Source organism: Alosa alosa, chromosome 18 (genome assembly GCF_017589495.1).
Source record: "Alosa alosa isolate M-15738 ecotype Scorff River chromosome 18, AALO_Geno_1.1, whole genome shotgun sequence".
Taxonomy (NCBI): domain Eukaryota; kingdom Metazoa; phylum Chordata; class Actinopteri; order Clupeiformes; family Clupeidae; genus Alosa; species Alosa alosa.
In genome coordinates, this window is record NC_063206.1 from 28,478,619 (window position 1) to 28,496,059 (window position 17,441).

A 17,441-nucleotide genomic window follows, 5' to 3' on the forward strand; every position below is an offset into this window, starting at 1 on the left:
CTTTTAAAACCACTGCATGATTTCAACTATTTTAATACACTGCCACTTCACATGAACTTGAGGAGACGACAGTGAAAAAATATTTTAAAACCTGACGCGCAAATGTCTCCCCTTCTGTCCCCCAGTCCCCAGTTAGCGCTCACAGCGGCGGCTTTATACCTCGCGCATTAAAATGAATAGGGTAGGGAAAGTGTTGTCCTATCACGAAAAAAGGGCCCGAAATCGTGATGGTAGCACCCCTGAACAGATTTACTTTCGTGGTGATATCACGTTAAGCCGTGAGACTGGGTTGCGGAAAACATATCTGTGGAAGCCACTAGTTCAGAGAAAACTGAAGTTGCAAATGTGTGTGTGGTTGGCAGAAGGTTACAAGTCTAAAGGGCCTGAATTCATCAAGGGAAAAAGAAGTGCTTGGTAGAGGGAACACAGGGTCCCTGCATTGATGGCTACTTAAGAAGTGCATCAAGTCAGTCGGTTAAATTTCAGCGACAGGAAGAAACCCACAGTTTGCAGGACATCAGCACCCCTGTTGTTGAGGAAAGTTCTAGCAGTGAGGCAGAAAGAGGGGCCAGTCAACCAAGGAGGGAGAAGATTAATGGTCATAGGCCTGGGGTCACATGGCCAGGCACAGCAGAAGGTAGAATGAGGTAGTCAAATCTAGGTGCCAGCAGGAGAGAAACTCAAGGAGAGAAGGCAGCTTAAGAAGTGGTGGGGAAAAGCTACAGATGATGAAGGTATTGACTGTCTACAGGCAGATGTGAGGGAGCGGTTGGCAGTGCTAAGAAGAGCTGAAAATAAGATAAAAATAAGAAATCACAAGCTCGACTAGCATTCTATAAAGACCCATTTAAATTGGTTAAGTCTTTATTTGTAATGCAGAAGAGTGGTAGTCTTTTGGAACCTAAGCAGAAGCTTGAGGAGTATTTAGAGGGAGTGCACGAAGATAGGGAGAGGTTCAGAGAGATAATAATAATAATAATAATAATAAAGCTTTATTTGTATAGCACCTTTCATACACAGAATGCAGCTCGAAGTGCTTTACATTTGAAGCATGTAACACAATAATAGTCAGTCAGTCATTATCAATCACTTTTCTTTGCTGTTTATGTTATACTCAGCAACATATCAAAAATATAGAAAATGACGTCATAAGACTGGCAGCCTTAACCTCTTACCCCCACAAGCACGCCATATGGCAACTGTGGCAAGGAAAAACTCCCATATTCCAGGAAGAAACCTTGAGCAGAACCTGACTTAATAGGGGGAGCCCATCTGCTTCTGGCTGGCTGCGCCCTCCAATAGTAGCAGATGTAGAATAATCTGAAAATGTAGTCTTCAGGATAAGATGAGTTAACTAAAAGCTTTCCTGTACAGGTATGTTTTCAGATCTTTTTTAAAAATATTTACTGAACTCGCCTGCTTGATGTACAGAGGCAGGGTGTTCCATAGTTTGGGGGCATAATGGATAAACGCAGCTTCTCCACTTTGTTTGTGGAGCACTTTGGGTACGATTAAAAGATTAGAATTGGATGATCTAAGTTTCCTTTGTGGTTGATAAGATATTAAAAGCTCAGAGATTTATGAAGGTGCTATGCCATTCAGAGCTTTGTAAGTAATTAACATAACCTTAAAATCAATTCTATAGGAAATAGGGAGCCAGTGCAGTTCAGCCAACACAGGGGTGATGTGTTCTCTCTTGTTAGTCTTAGTTAAAAGTCTAGCCGCAGAGTTCTGTATGAGTGCCAATTTCTTTAGATGTTTTTTGGGAAGACCAGTGAAAAGTGCATTGCAGTAGTCTAACCTGCTAGTGATAAAGGCGTGAATTAGTTTTTCTGCATCTTGTTGAGTTAAAAAGGGCCGACTTTGGCAATGTTTCTCAAGTGGAAATAGGCTGTCTGAGTAACTTTACTGATATGGGGCTTAAAACTTAACTCTGCATCTAAGATGACACCGAGGCTTGTTACTTTTGGTTTGACCTGGTGTGCCAAGTTCCCCAGATTACTAAGAATAATATCTCGCTTTAGTTTTGGTCCAACCAGAAGTACCTCTGTTTTGTCATCATTTAGTTTCAAAAGTTTTTGCTCATCCACTGATTAATGGAGGTTAGGCATGCAGTGAGGGAGCAAAGGCCATCTGGGTTAGTTGGCTCCACAGAAAGATACAATTGGGTATCATCTGCGTAGCTGTGGAAGTTTACATTATGCTGACTTATGACGTTTCCCAATGGAAGCATATATAGAGAAAATAGCAGGGGACCAAGGCAGCTCCCTGGGCCACACCAAAAGGCAAGTCATGTTTTTCAGATACAGGATCTCCTAGACTGATATAAAAATCTCTGCCAGTAATGTAGGTTTGAAACCAGTTTAGAGCATTATCAGAGAGACCCACCCACTTCGCAAAAGCGGTGAATTAGGATGCTATGATCAATGGTGTCAAATGCCGCACTCAAATCCAGAAGAATAAGGATTGAGACTTTGTTTGAGTCGGTAGCTAGTCTGAGATCATTGACTATCTTTACTAGAGCCGTTTCTGTGCTGTGATTTGATCTAAAACCTGATTGGAATTTTTCAAGGATACTGTTTTCGTTGAGGAAGGTATTTAACTGATTGCAAACAACTTTTTCAAGTACTTTGCTCAAAAACGATAGATTTGATATAGGCCTGTAGTTGCTCAGATTGGTATGGTCAAGTTTTGACTTTTTAAGTAAAGGTTTCACAACAGCGGTTTTAAAAGCAGTTGGAAATATACCTGTTTCTAATGAGGTATTTATTACCTTGAGAAAAAAGGGAGCTAAGCCATCATATACTTTTTTGAGGAATGTAGTAGGGATTGGATCTAAAACACATGTTGAGGAGCCGGTTTGAGTTATAATTTTACCAAGCTCAGATTGAGTAATAGTGCTAAAGGACCTTAATTTTGGGGGGCTGTTTTTGGGTGTACTATCAAACATATTACTTGTGTTACCAATAGCCTCCCTTATAGAAATGACTTTGTTTTTGAAGAAGTCTGCAAATTCTTCGCATCTTAGAGAGGATGCCTGACTGAGTGTATCAAAAGGTGTTTGATGCAATAGCCTATCAATGGTAGAGAACAACACCCTAGAGTTTCCACTGTTTTCAGCAATTACCTTAGAGAAGTGGTTCCTCCTCTCATTCCGAATAGCTCTATTATAATTTGCAATTTTTTCTTTTAGAATGGCACGGTGAACCTGTAACTTAGTTTTTCTCCATGTTCTCTCAGCTTTCCTACATGATCTTTTTAGATCATGGATATTTTCGTTCATCCAAGGTGTCAGTTTGCTACAGGGCCTTTTTTAGTCTTTAAGGGTGCCACTCTGTCAAGCAGAGCCTAATTCACGATTAAGAGCCTCTACCATTTGATCAATGGGATGATGTAAAATATCTAAATTTATGGAGTCTATAAGAGCTATGAACTGCTGTTCTACTCTAATGTCCAAGAGTCAGCGATTTGATTGCAATTTCGGGATGAATTTTTTGGAGTATGTAGTACAATATTAAAAGATACACAATGATGATCAGACATATTTATATCATTTACTGATAAGTCTGTGACTTCTATCCCTCTGGAAATGACTAGATCGAGGGTGTTGCCAAGGTTGTGGGTGGGTCCTGTAACATGCTGCTTTAGCTCTAAACTGTCCAACACATTAAGGAACTTACTGGCTTTAGCATCAGTTGTCTTATTGACATGAATATTGAAGTCGCCATTTACAATTATCCGATCATAGCTAGTGATGATGAGCTTACATAAGTTCAGAAAACTGGTCGAGAAAAAGCCAGTCCATAGTTTAGGAGGGCGGTATAAGGTTAATAGAAGTACAGCTGGGTCAGCCTTCAGAGTGAGGGCAATATACTCAAAGGAAGCGACCACCAAAGTTGACTCCTGTGCAACTATATTTGTTTGAGAGAATGGAGGCAATTCCACCACCTCGTTTGCCTTGTCTAATTGAGTGGAAGAAATTATAATTTGGGGACAAGTCTCAACAAGAACAGCTTCACTGTCTGAAGTCAGCCAGGTTTCAACAAGAAACAGAAAATCCAATTTTTTTTCACTAATAAAATCATTGATTGCAAAGGTTTTGGTAGTAAGTGCACCTATATTTAGTAAACCCATGTTAGCTGAAAATGCCTCTGGCTTTTGAGGAATATGCTGAGGTATGGAAAGAATATTTGTTAGGTTTCTAGTTTTAAATTTGTCTTTTCTTTTACTATACGTTGGGTAGAAATCAACGTTGAATAGAACTATAAGCATAAGTCATGCTATTGCATGACACAGCTTGATCTATGGTAGTAGTATTGTATGTTACCCTGCAGAAAACATTCTCAGACTCATCCACATGTATAATGCCATTCGAATCAATACCTGGGGCGTGAATCTGTAATATTTTCTACAGAATGTCAATGTCTCAGTGTGGACGCTTATGTTGTCAGAGAGTAGCCTGGCTCCATGTTGGTTTGGGTGGAGACCATCACGCTTCAGCATACTGGGCCTCTCCCAGAACAAGCCCCAGTTGTTGACATAGGGATGCTTAGGAAGCGCAGTAGCGTTTGAGCCAGGTGTGGAGATCGAACAGTCTGGACCATCTCTCAGCACCTTTTCTGTAGGTAGGGAGAGGCCCAGAGATGACAAAGCGTTTTTCTGTGCCCATCAGAGTGGTGATGAGAGTTTTGTAGTTTTCCTGCAGTGCTACTGACTGCTTATCTCTGATGTCGCTCGTGCCCACGGTGCGATGATGTTGTTGACCTTGGTGTGGCGGGCCAGGATGCTTGGGAGTTTCTGCTGGATGTCAAGGACCTTGGCACCAGGGAAGCAGTAGACCTTGGAGGGACCGCTACATGATGGGGGATGCAGAGGTCTCTAACCATGGAACTGCCGATGACCAGGGTGGAGGTTGATGAGGTCCGGGGAGGAGGGGGTCGGGGGGGCGCCGACTTTGAGGAGGGACCAGGATGGTTGTCTCGGGGCTGGAGGGGCTCCTCATCCTCGGTCAGAATGGCATAGCGATTTTCCAGTCGTATAGGTTGGGCTGGGCCTGAGTGCCGTCCGGACCGTCTGCCGTGCTTGTGATGCTTGCTTCTACGCCATGGCTCAGGCTGGTGTGGAGTGGAGCTGGCCAGCAGAGCAGGCTTGGTTCTCAGCAGAGGCCGGGGAGAGGCAACAGGGACAGAAGTTGCATTAGTGCATGGCATGGTTAAAGTATTGGAGGACAGAGTGAAATCAGGGCATCTGGCATTTGTGTGTGTGTAAGAAAGGTAACGCGTTTCACGGAGAGAATGGTGTCGAGGAACTGTTCATCCTTCTCAATCTGATGGAGGGTCGCTATTCTGGCTTCGAAGTTCCACTATCTTTTAAGCTGAGAAGGACGCATGAGTCGCAGCCTGGTGCACAGCTGAGGGGAGGCATCGTGGTCGCCAGCGAGGGCTCGCCCGGTGTCAACTGTTTTTAAACGCTTTGTTTGCTAGTTGGCTAGCAACAGCGATATCGTGCAGTTCCTTGATAACTCGAACACAGGTAGCGGGTAAGTAATCTGAGAAGATCTCACTTTTATATTGAGTCACTAGTTTTGAGAGACGTTAGAAGGAATTTGATGCTTTCTTCTTCCAGATATCGCTTCCTTGGCCCGGTATTATTTGCAGCCCTTGATACTGGCTTAACGCTTAACGCTAACGCTTTGACAGAAAAGTTTGGCGATCAAGGTTATAGAGTCCGATAATCCAAAGCCTCGAGCAACAACAGTTTATGCAAGAGTTTGTTCACGAGATATAATCGGTAGCCAGTAAATCCGTAGAAAGTAGATGGTAACAAGGAGATTTAAAATGGTACTATCCCACCTATTGATGAATTAAGTAGCCAGTGCGACGATAGTCCACCAAGGTGGAAAGAGGTGCAAGACGTAATAAAATGTGCAAGGGCCTCTTCAGCCCCAGGACCTAATTATAAGAGTGCACCAGATGTTTTAAGATTTCTATGGCAATTCATGAAAATAGTTTGGAAAAAGCAGAGTATTCCCAAGGCTTGGCGGAGGGCTGGGGGAATATTTATTCCCAAAGAAAAGGACGCAGTGGAGATTAATCAATTTAGGCCAGTTAGTCTACTGAATGTTGAAGGGAAGGTTTTCTTCAGTGTGGTGGCACGGAGACTGACAAGTTACCTTGAAAGGAATAAACTAATTGATACCACGGTGCAAAAAGCTGGAATCCCTTCTCTGGGTGCTTAGAGCATACCAGCATGATTTGGCACCAAATTCAGTTAGCAAAGCGTGAGAGCAGAGACCTGCATGTTGTGTTTTTGGATTTGGCTAATGCTTTTGGATCAGTGCCGCATAGTCTGTTGTGGGAGGCCTTTGATTATTTCACAATCCCAGGTAGCATTAAATGCCTAGCATACTTTATGGATATTCAACTATGTTTTACTACAGCTGAGTACACCACAGGGTGGCAACAACTCGAGATAGGAATCATGGTGGGATGACCATCTCCCCACTTGCTTTTACAATGGCAATGGAGGTCATTATTAGGGCCTCAAAATGGGTAGTGGGTGGGGAGAAGTTGCCTACCCCGATTAGGGCTTTCATGGAGGACATGACAACCTTGACGTCAACCGTTCCATGCACCAACAGGTTGCTGGATAAGTTAAATAGCAATCTGCAATGGGCCAGAATGAAGGTGAAACCAAGTAAGTCTAGGGGCTGTATTTTGCACACCAGCACATGGCGTAAAACTCATTTTCCACCCGCGCAAAGTTTAATTCGCATTTTGCACGCTTATTTTTAAACATTGCTTCAGGGTGTGGCAATTAACAACCTAGGGAGGGGGTCTGGCGCTGTCTGAAAAAAAAAAAATCGCTATCGTACACCACCTAAACCTGGTCAGAAGTCAATGGCGAGTTGTTCATATGCTATTTTAAGAGCGCATGTCAACAGTCATATTGGCATTAGGTGCACGCACCATCCTTCTATCATTCATGAACGCACACCAGCGCACGTCCATGCAAAGCATTACAAATTGCATGATTACAATGGGAAACATAATTAGAATAAAGATATTACGAAATACTGTACATCTCATGATGAGTAGTTATTCACCATCATTTGCAAATTGGTAATGACTGTTAAAAGTGACTAGGGAGAGGCAAGAGACACGCATGGAGACAGCTGAAGACGCACTGTCACGAGATATAAGCAACTCCTCTGCAGGATAAATGTTGTTTTATTCAGTAATTTGAGCAATATTAGGGTAAGTGTTGCTTTTTCCAGCCTATGTTTTCGACGGTAACCAATTGTCAGTGAATAGTGAAAGTAACTGCATATAACTGTCTTCGTTGACTGACACCTTGGTGAAATTAGTTTCACTTTGCCAATGTACGATATGTACGAATAATAGACGAGTGCAAATGCGTGAAGGCTATGCTAGGTTTTAGTAAAGCATGGTTTAAGAATGACTATTCCATACGGTCTCGCAAGCATTCTCCTTCAAATCCGCCGTTGAATGCCAAAACGCGCTTTGCGCCGTTAAAGGGAATGACAGATGTCATTCTCATTGGTTTAAATGATGTTACGCCCCAAACACACCCATATGACTGATTAAAAAACATAGGAACACCTTGTTGCGCCATGCGCTCCACGTTTGATAACGAAACCCCTCCCATTGTGAATTGGACATCCTACTAAATTTGAATAGACTTTTGACGAGTGACGATGCACTTTAGAATGTCATGATAGGGCCCTAGAAGTCTCTCAATTGTTAAAGTGAAGGTAAGTAAGGGATAATGTTGGTCTGTTCACAGAAGTTAATGCAAGGTCGAGGTTGTAAAACGGCCCCGACGCAAAGCGGAGGGCAGTTTAAACCTCGTAGTGCATTAACTTCTGTGAACAGACCACCGTGGAGTCCATTATCCCGCTTATTCCACTGTTGCCACTTGCGTTGTGTTCATTTCCTGTTACAATTTAAACGTTTTAATCGCTAAAACTGTCTTGTTTGTAGAACTAATTTCTTCCGACACATATCAACTAATTTCTCAACTCACAGGACAAACTGCCGTTACTAGTTCTAAATGGATGGTTGCTACGGCCAAAGGCCAGTTGTTAGTTCTATCTCTCCCGTTGTCAAGCGGGCGTATCCCAAGATTCTGATGAACTTTAGCTTTGAAACATCTCTATTTTACTTAGCCTGCTGTCATCCATCTAGCTAAAAGCCACCTCTGTCATATGCTACAATGTTGCAATGTTCTGAACGTCTGCATTTTACAGCTCGGATGCAACGTGACCGTTCATTTAAACTTCACAACGAGTTTGGCGAATTAATATACAAGTGTGATACGGCCAAAAAATGTATCTACTTCATAGGTGTGCAGATAACATACGGTTAATGGTCGTTCTAAATTACGTAGGACAATGGGAAATTCAACCAAGCAGTGGAATAATAGATAAAAAGTTTGAAAGTTTAAATAAAGAGGTGATTTCCACAGTTCTGGAGAAACCAGTGGTATGATGGTGGTATGATGCAAGCCTCAGTGATGAGTCACAGGTTGAAGAATTGACAGGACACTAGGCAAGGTATTGCAAAAATTGTCAAGTCAGGGCTGCTAGGTAAGCTCAAGCTGTGGTGTCTTCAGTTTGGTTTATTGCCTTGGCTAATGTGGCCATTGACAGTTTATGAAGTTCCTCTGTCAAAGATAGAAAGGTTGGAAAACCTGATCAACTCCTTTGTGAGAAAATGCATAGACAGGAGACTGTAAGATGTACTAAGGCAGTATCGCAGGCAAAACAAGGGCAGTGGATGAACTGGGAAGGGGTGGAAAAAAGACTGATTAGATGGAAAGATCTATGGGGCATAGAAGCTGGTAGGATCAGATTTATGTTAGGTGCTACATATGATGTGCTCCCATTTCCCAAGAATTTGAGTCAATGGTTTGGTGAGGATGATAAATGCACACTTTGTTTATGTGGGATTATAACATCTAATCCTGTGTATTAATGCAATTGACTGACCAATAAAATGCCAATAAAATATGACTAAGTAAGAGTGATCATTTACAGTGATAACCACTCATTTGATGTATAGCGCCACCTAGTAAAAAATGAAAAAGCAAAAACGAGGTGTTGTAATCGCAGGTAGGCTACAGTATCTTTGGCTGACAGGTTCAAAACTGCACAGAATTTGAAGTGTAGGATCATTATGACACCTTCTGAATGCATGGCAAGTTTTGTGGAATTCCGTTCATGGGGGACCACATTAATGGAACTTTCTGCAGCACTCTCATGAGTCGTGTAATTTATTACACGGCTCTTCACAATGCTAGTAGAATACTCCATTGACTTGAATGGGATTTCCCAACGTTCTACGGTTACTTTCATTTATTCCACTGCTTGGTTAAATTTCCCATTGTCCTACGTAATTTAGAACGACCATTAACCGTATGTTATTTGCACACTTATGAAGTAGATCCATTTTTTTGGTTGTATCACACTTGTATATTAGTTCATTTAAACTTCATAACGAGTTTGGCGAATTGTCACGTTGCATCCGAGCTGTAACGTGGTTACGAGGTTTAAACGGCCCTCCGCTTCGTGTCGGGGCCGTTTTACAACCTGGACAGTGCATTCATTTCTGTGAACAGACCCACTGTGTCGTCCATTATCACTTAGGCCTACGTAATTACCACTGCAACCATAGATATATATAGATTGCTGCAACCATATAATTACCGCTGCCAATGGCAACAGGTTTTGTGCTTCTGATTTAAGTCTTTCATAACACTTCGCAAGTAGTCCGGTCACTTTGTGCAATGGAACTTCATTCAAAAGTGAAAGCAGGCAGTTGATCAGCTGTGTTCTAAAGAAAGTTTGATTCAAGCTCTGTGTGTATTGCGAACTATTTGTTTCTCAGCAAAAGCCACGACGAAACGGTAACAAATAAAAGTAGGCCTACAAGGTACAAGGTACAAGGTACAAGGAAGTTTATTGTCACATGCATATAGTTACTGGAAGTAAGAAATGCAGTGAAATTATGTCTGGTGTCAGCCTATTTGTGCATTAATGGGGGTAAAAGTGCAGTAGAAGAGGGGTTTAGTAGATTAAGTGGCAAGGGCTGCATAAAAAAGGTGGGGGAGGATTGGGATTGGGTGGGGGGCACCAACAAGGAGCACCTTGTTAGGCCTAAAAGGTTTAGGTTAGTTACCTAAAAGTAGGCCTACAGTGTCTTTCTGAGTGCGTGCGTGTGTAGCCTACGTGTAACTGCCTGTATGCGCACAGAAATGTGATAGGTTTGCTTGTTGTACTGCGTCAAGATTGACAACAATGTCAAACAATCATGAGTCATGACTGACTTCAGATCTCAAAAAGTTGAGTGCGTTCTGAGGCCGACCACTCGTTGATTTGTTGTGGATAACTTATTTTATTTTTTCTCCTCTCCGCGTCGACGACAATCGAATAGCGCAATGTAAAATGCAGATGGCTTCTTTGCTACTGATGCATGTTGCAGAGAAACGCTCAAATGCATGTCAATCGAAAGCGGAGGAGCAGGTGACACCCAGCCCTCCACACACACACACACAACAGCCCTCCCTGCATGAAACGTCCCTCTTCATTCTGCTAACATTTACAGTAGCTATTCTCACCTCTTCCTCAATTTGTCCCTGCTGGGTAACGTCTCTCTCCTCCTCCGTAACGTCTTTCTCCTTCTCCTCCGAATCCACCTGTACTTCTCCTTCCTCTGTTTCACTACACTGCACATCAAACATAATGTCTCTCTCCTCCTCCGAAAATAAACTCCACGATACAGGATGAGAATGACACAGAAACTAGAACTAGACTACAAAATATGACCGCCGCTCATTCCTGTACATCCGTTCAGCGAAAATAAATCACACCGCAATTTGTCTCCATATTTTACTCCACCCCCCACTCTTGAAACTTTTGTATATGCTTGTTTGGCATGCCTGAGTGTGTGTGTGCGGCTGCACAGAAAGTAGCCTACTGGTGCTGAAAAGGTGAATAGATTGTAGAATAGCCAAAGAAGATGTAATTGTTATAAAACCTTTAAAATCTCTAGTAACAATCACAAGTAGGGCAGTTCATCACAGTTCATCCATTGCAACTGGATTGATGAAAGGTCACTTACACCCTGTAGGCTACATTGTATTTGGGAAAAGGAAAAGGTATCAGCATAATGTTATTTATTTATTTATTTATTTATTTATTTATGCACAAAAACATCTGTCAGTTCCATGCCGTTTTCAACAGCTATCAAAAACAAAGGTCATCTTTGGATGGATGGATTTTTGTGAATATTTCTTCTTCTACATAAGATTTTAGTCATCTTTAGTTAATGTAATACTTTATTGTCACTGCACAAATTAAGTAACAGTAGTCTGAAACGAAATGCTGTTTTACATCTAACCAGTGGTGCAAATAACTGACATGTCCAAATGGGCCTTGATGAAATGCGTCGCTAGACTGTTCATACACATTTTAACGGGCCAAAGTTGAAGAGCTGTTGTCCGTTATTGTTCGTGCAAATATAGGGTGATTCATGTTCCCTTGCATTGTGTAACTGAAGTCCATGGCTAGTCTGGCTTTCACCAGACCAAGCTCAATCTTTTAAGAAATCAAAAAATAAATAGCGGGCAGATCAGGCTGGGTTCACCCAGCCTAGTCCATAGGCACCCGATATTGTTTAATTTTCCGATTGAGATATCCACGCTCTGGCTATTCTAAATGCAAAAATGCATCAGGGAGTTATGACAAAACTGTAACTAACAAACTAGATCCTAATAGAAAGCTGTTAGCTTCCCTAAGCTACAGGTAGGCTTATAAGGTAGGCCTATTTACAACATAAATTGTCAATAGGCTATGCTGGCGACACAAATAAAATCTCCTTTGGAAACCAATGGCTTACGCCTTACAGTATCAAGCGGACTTAAACTGCCATATCGTGGCGAAAAGTTGTAATAAAATTCATCTGCAAAAGCTCCATGAGTCAAGGAAAGCGCGAATGAAGTAGCCACTTCTAAATGGGACCCACTACAGTAGCTTAAGGTGTGTTGCTAAAGCAGCCATAATGAAATGAAGGTGTCATTGTTTGGATACTTAACACACACGTGCTTTTTAATTTCACAGACTACAACTACCAAGCTGGAATCAAAGCACATCGATTCCCCTCTCACACCCTGCACGCACTTAAAACAAAATAAACAGGCGTCTCAGTCTCACGCATGTATAGGCAAAACTGTATCAGACCGGTGTAAGGTTGGTAAATCTTCCATTGCACAGAACGATTTTTGTAGCACGTGCAACAAATGACAGTCGAAAGATACAATTACAGTGCTGCTATCAATTTGCTTGGTATAACCGCATTTATAGTTTTCTACAAATGCAATCAGTCAAATTGGCCTCCATCACTCAACCAACGCTAATGGTAACATTACCTAGGTCCTTAATGATATTATAAGATTAACTTACCTGCAGTAAAAACCAAGCATGTCCAATAAACATCCTCAGATTTATTTCGGCTTCAAGAAGAAATGGGAATTATATTTCATGTGAACATCATCCTATCCTTATTAGACGTTCTCTGCGATAAACTACAGTACTTGTAGGAAGCGTCCATTGTTTTTCCAACCCACTTTTAACTTCCAACAAAATTACGTCTCACTGCAACGATGCGCCATCTAGTGGACAAACGACTACTTATCGCCAATACTGGAAATGCAGCCATGATGATGATGATGAATATTTTTGGCTTTCTTTTAATCCTACTGAATTTGTAATTATGTATTGGCCGTTCTAATACCGATAGTATCTGGGTGCCTGTGTGTGTGTGTGCATGTGTATATGTGTGCACCGCCATCTACAGGCCAATGAGTGTACAGTCACTAAATGTACACATAACCTAATTTTTTTTTTTAGACCCCCATGGATGAAATTCTACTTAAACTTGGCATGCCCCAGAGAATGCCAGGTCAATCATACACATACAATTTGGTGCAGTTCTGAACATCCTAACTGAAGATAGGGAGCGATTAAAGCAGAATAATATTGCATTTTCATTTTTACCGGGGTGCAAATCACAAATTAGTGATTATGGGCCAGGTTGATGTGGGCCCTTGAGACCAACATAACATAAACGATTCTTCATCCTCAGTGCCACGGTTCAGGTAGTTATTTAGGAAAAACTGCTTTTTTTGCGGTTCGGGGGGCCCAGCACGGAGGGGGAGTGGCCCCCGGGGACGAAACAAAATTTTTCCGTAAAAGTCTAATGGAGCTATATACCCACCAAATTTCATGTGCCCTGGTGGTTCAGTGTCCCGGGTATCGTTGACCAAAAATTCAGGAAGTAGATGACGGGGAAAAAAACAAAACAAAAAAACAATGACATTTGACAATCCCTATATGACCGCTTCGCTAGCGGCGGTCATAATTATGATAGCCCGTAACAATGAAAATGTTTTGGGATGTATGTATCTTCACTTAATAGTATCTGGGGAGATTGTAGGCTAAAAGCGTGTAAATAATTACAGGACTCATTTTATTCAGTCAGACTTCAAACATGCATAATAATAAGTATAAATATATATACTTTTTTGATACCGTGAGGGAAATTTGGTCTCTGCTTTTAACCCAATCGTTGAATTAGTGAAACACAAACAGCACACAGTGAACACACAGTGAGGTGAAGCACACACTAATCCCGGGCGCAGTGAGCTGCCTGCTTCAACGGGCGGGGGGGAGCAGTGAGGGGTTAGGTGCCTTGCTCAAGGGCACTTCAGCCGCGGCCCACTTGTCGGTGCTCGAACCGGCAACCCTCCGGCAAGTCCAGAGTGGTAACCAGTGGGCCAGGGCTGCCCCTAATAGTAGCCTATAGAGTTTTGTGCCCAACCTCGTCCTTGCTGGTTTGGAGGTGGTCACCCTAGTGTGTGTGTGTGTGTGTATGTTTTAATAGCCTTTGTTTTCAAATAATGCTATGAGTAGACTCTGTGTCCAACTTACAGTGTTATTTTAGCTTGCCATAAAGTTATAGTTTGCAGGTGTTACAGCTTACAGTTATTATCATGTACTGTAATATTAGTGAAACATTGCTTTCCCAAAATGGATGATAAATGTGCGCATATATCCTCTGGAATGTCGTGTGCCTCAGCATATCGTATAAATAATCATGGTGGGCCGCCGTGGCCAAAAAATGCCCGGGCCATTTTTTAGTCCCAGTCCAGCCCTGTTGCCACTCAACACCTAAAACTGTCATGTTCTGTCTGTGTGGCGAACTATTTATTTTGTCAGCGGAAACCACGAAACGGTAGCAAAACCATTTTAAAGATGCATTGTGTTAAGTTTCTTTTCTCATTTTGGCAACTAGCCCTATAATAAGCGGGATAATGTATTGTCCGCCGGTAATTATCGGAAATTAAGTCGAAGAAAAACCTCTCCGCTGCGCTTTGGGGTTCTGTTCGCCCTGTCAGGACTTATTTTCCGATAATTACCGGCGGACAATATATTATCCCTTACATATGTGTACAATTAGTGACTGTACACTATGCTTACACACACACACACACACATATAAACACACACACATAAACGCACACACACACACACATAAACACAAACGCACACACACACACACACATAAACGCACACACACACACATAAACGTGCACACGCACACACGCACACACACACACATAAACGCACACACACACACACACACACAAAGCACAGACACATACACAGACACACACACACACGCATGCATGCAAGCACACAAACACACACAGTAGACATGCAGGCATACACACAGACTCTCACGCATGCAGAGACACACAGGCACGCACACAAGCACACGCACGCACACACATGTAAACACAAACACGTACACGCACGCATAGAAAAAACACACATGCAGGCATGCGCACGCGCACACACACACACAGACACCCTTTTACCTCCACACACACACTCACAAGCAAAAACTCACACACAGAGAAGCACATATATACACAAAAGCAAACGTACGCACACACACACTCATTTACAAACACAAAGGTTGCAAAGAGTAGGGGATGGAGTAGGAGATGGAGACAAATTGACAAGCGTGATTTATTTTTGGAAATGTGCAGGACTGAGCGGCGGTCATATTTTATACCGCTTTGTGGTTTTTCTAGTTTTTATTAACATACTATTTTTTAGTTGTTGGTTACTCATTTTTACACTATTCCTAAAAACACATGGAAATACAGGTTCCTGTGATCACATGGTCAAAAACTGTAATGCACTTACAGTATGAGCCACAGTGCCTTTTTTGTAAAAAAAAAAAAAAGATTTTTCTGTTGGTTCAAGGTACACTTGATGAGAAATGTAGCTCCATGACAATGATTTTCAATGCATTTTTATGAGCATCATAGAAAAGAATGCATTCAGTTGAAGTGATGACCCCTTCCTTTCTTCCACACAGACACACACACACACACTGCTCTCTCTCTCTCTCGCGGTGTGTAGGGGAAGAGGAGACAAACCAATAGTAGCGATGGGAGAAAACCGCTTGGTCTCCTGGGTACTAAACATGCAGCTTGACCGCAACGGCAAAAAGCCTGCCGCTGGCTCATTGGTGTAGCAGTCAGAGTGCATACTCAACCGTAGTGATGGCACTGTCACAAGCTTACTGAGTTAGGGTGAAAATTTGAGATTTACAACATATAAAAAATCTCGAGATTGAAAACACTTAGTTCATATGGGAAATTCCATGGGAATGCTATATTAAAGCAACACCAAAGAACTTTCCCTCTGTCGCACGCACGCTATTTGTTTATCCAGCACCGGCTTTGCAAATAACAATGTCCACAGACAAGGTAGAATATTTTGCATGACTTATAAAAGTACGATATATTGCGACATCAGATGCAAGTCAAATTTGTAGTTTCTTATGTCTCATTCCATCGAACTACAGATCCGCTACCCGATCTGGCAAACTTACATAGTGCGGTTATAGCCGATAGAGGGCCACTAAGCGAATGCAGAATTGCCGTTCACCCTGTTACGAGTTGATGAACCACTGAAACGATTTTGGAAACATTATTTTAAGGTATAAAAAACTCTTTGGTGTTGCTTTAAATAACAATATGGACTGCAAAATTGCAACACTAAACCAAGAACAAGTAAAATGTTTTCTTTGAGAATGTGCATTTAAAAGAATCTAGTCTCTGTGTGTTATTGTTTTTAATGATCTGAAATTCCCAACCTAGTGTTCAACTAAAATTAGCTGACAATATGATTTATTACTGGATAGATGAAACAGGAAACCCATTGTTTTCTCCAATCATGGACAACATGTTTATTTACATATAAAATAAAATTACAAAAGTAAGAGATTTTCTAATGGCTCCTCTGGCTAAACTGTACAAAACACTGGACAATATATCACATCAGCCTTATACTTAATGGACAATTTAAATATGTGACATGTATAAATCATTTTAAAAACTGAAATGTCAGTGGTACAAATGTAGAAGACAAACAAACAAAAAACATACAGCGATATGAAGTACTGCAATGTGTGGAAGCACAGGTCCTCCATGACCTCACACTTACAGTGCAGTATAGTCAACAGAGGTGATTCCAGCATCCTTTGCCATAGAGAAGAAGTGCCCCTGCTTCTGGAACAATGCACTAGGTGAATCAAACTCCACTATCTTGCCAGCATCCAACACCATCACTCTAGAATGAATAGGGACACAAACACCTCAGATGTGAGAAGATATTTTGTCCCCTTTCACTTTCCCAGATAGAAAGATAATAATAAAAAACTTCCATGCAAAATCAATGACCACAGCCAGCTACTGAATGATCTGTCTAAATATGGATTTTTTTTGACAACTTGTATTGACAGCTGATTTTTCATAATTTTGTGTGAGTATTGGTATTTATGCCCTCCCTCAGACCCCCCTTCCCTCCGTAATCAACAGCGAATTTGTCTTGCACAACAGCCCTGTTTGTAAATGACGTGGTTGAACATCATAACACTGCTCCATAAAAGCCTGGTGATGTGCAGAAATCAAATAGCGATAAGTATAACAAGAATAACATTCAGTGAAACATGCAATGGAATATAACTTTGTTTTAACTCTTTAGAAGGGAAGCTCTCTCCAGAGCTCTCTCCAGATCTGAGGAACAAAAGCCACCCTTTCAGACCAGTCCACTCATGGGAATAATCTGTATTTTTAAGGCAACAAAGCCATGGGCACCTACTGTGTATATATGCCTGGTACACAGTCTCCTCCCCTTACCTTTTTAGTGAAAAAGACAGGGCATGGGAGTTCACAAAGTGGGAGCACACTCAGATCTCGCACACCTGTGGCTACTTGGCTTTCATCTATATTCATTTCCACCATACTGGCTATTAATGCGGCAGCTTTGAAAGCTTTCTTTTTAA

General features: G+C 41.7%; 1 protein-coding gene across 1 annotated transcript in view; it reads right to left on the bottom strand.

The window, feature by feature from the left end:
- Positions 1-16,315: 16,315 nt before the first annotated feature.
- The window catches only part of abcc2 (ATP-binding cassette, sub-family C (CFTR/MRP), member 2), a 45,443-nt gene continuing 44,317 nt past the window's right edge, over positions 16,316-17,441 (bottom strand). The window contains exon 32 of the mRNA XM_048269355.1: positions 16,316-16,726. Within this exon, the coding sequence (XP_048125312.1) occupies positions 16,597-16,726 (130 nt within the window). The 3' untranslated portion in view covers positions 16,316-16,596. The remainder of the gene's footprint in view (positions 16,727-17,441) is intronic.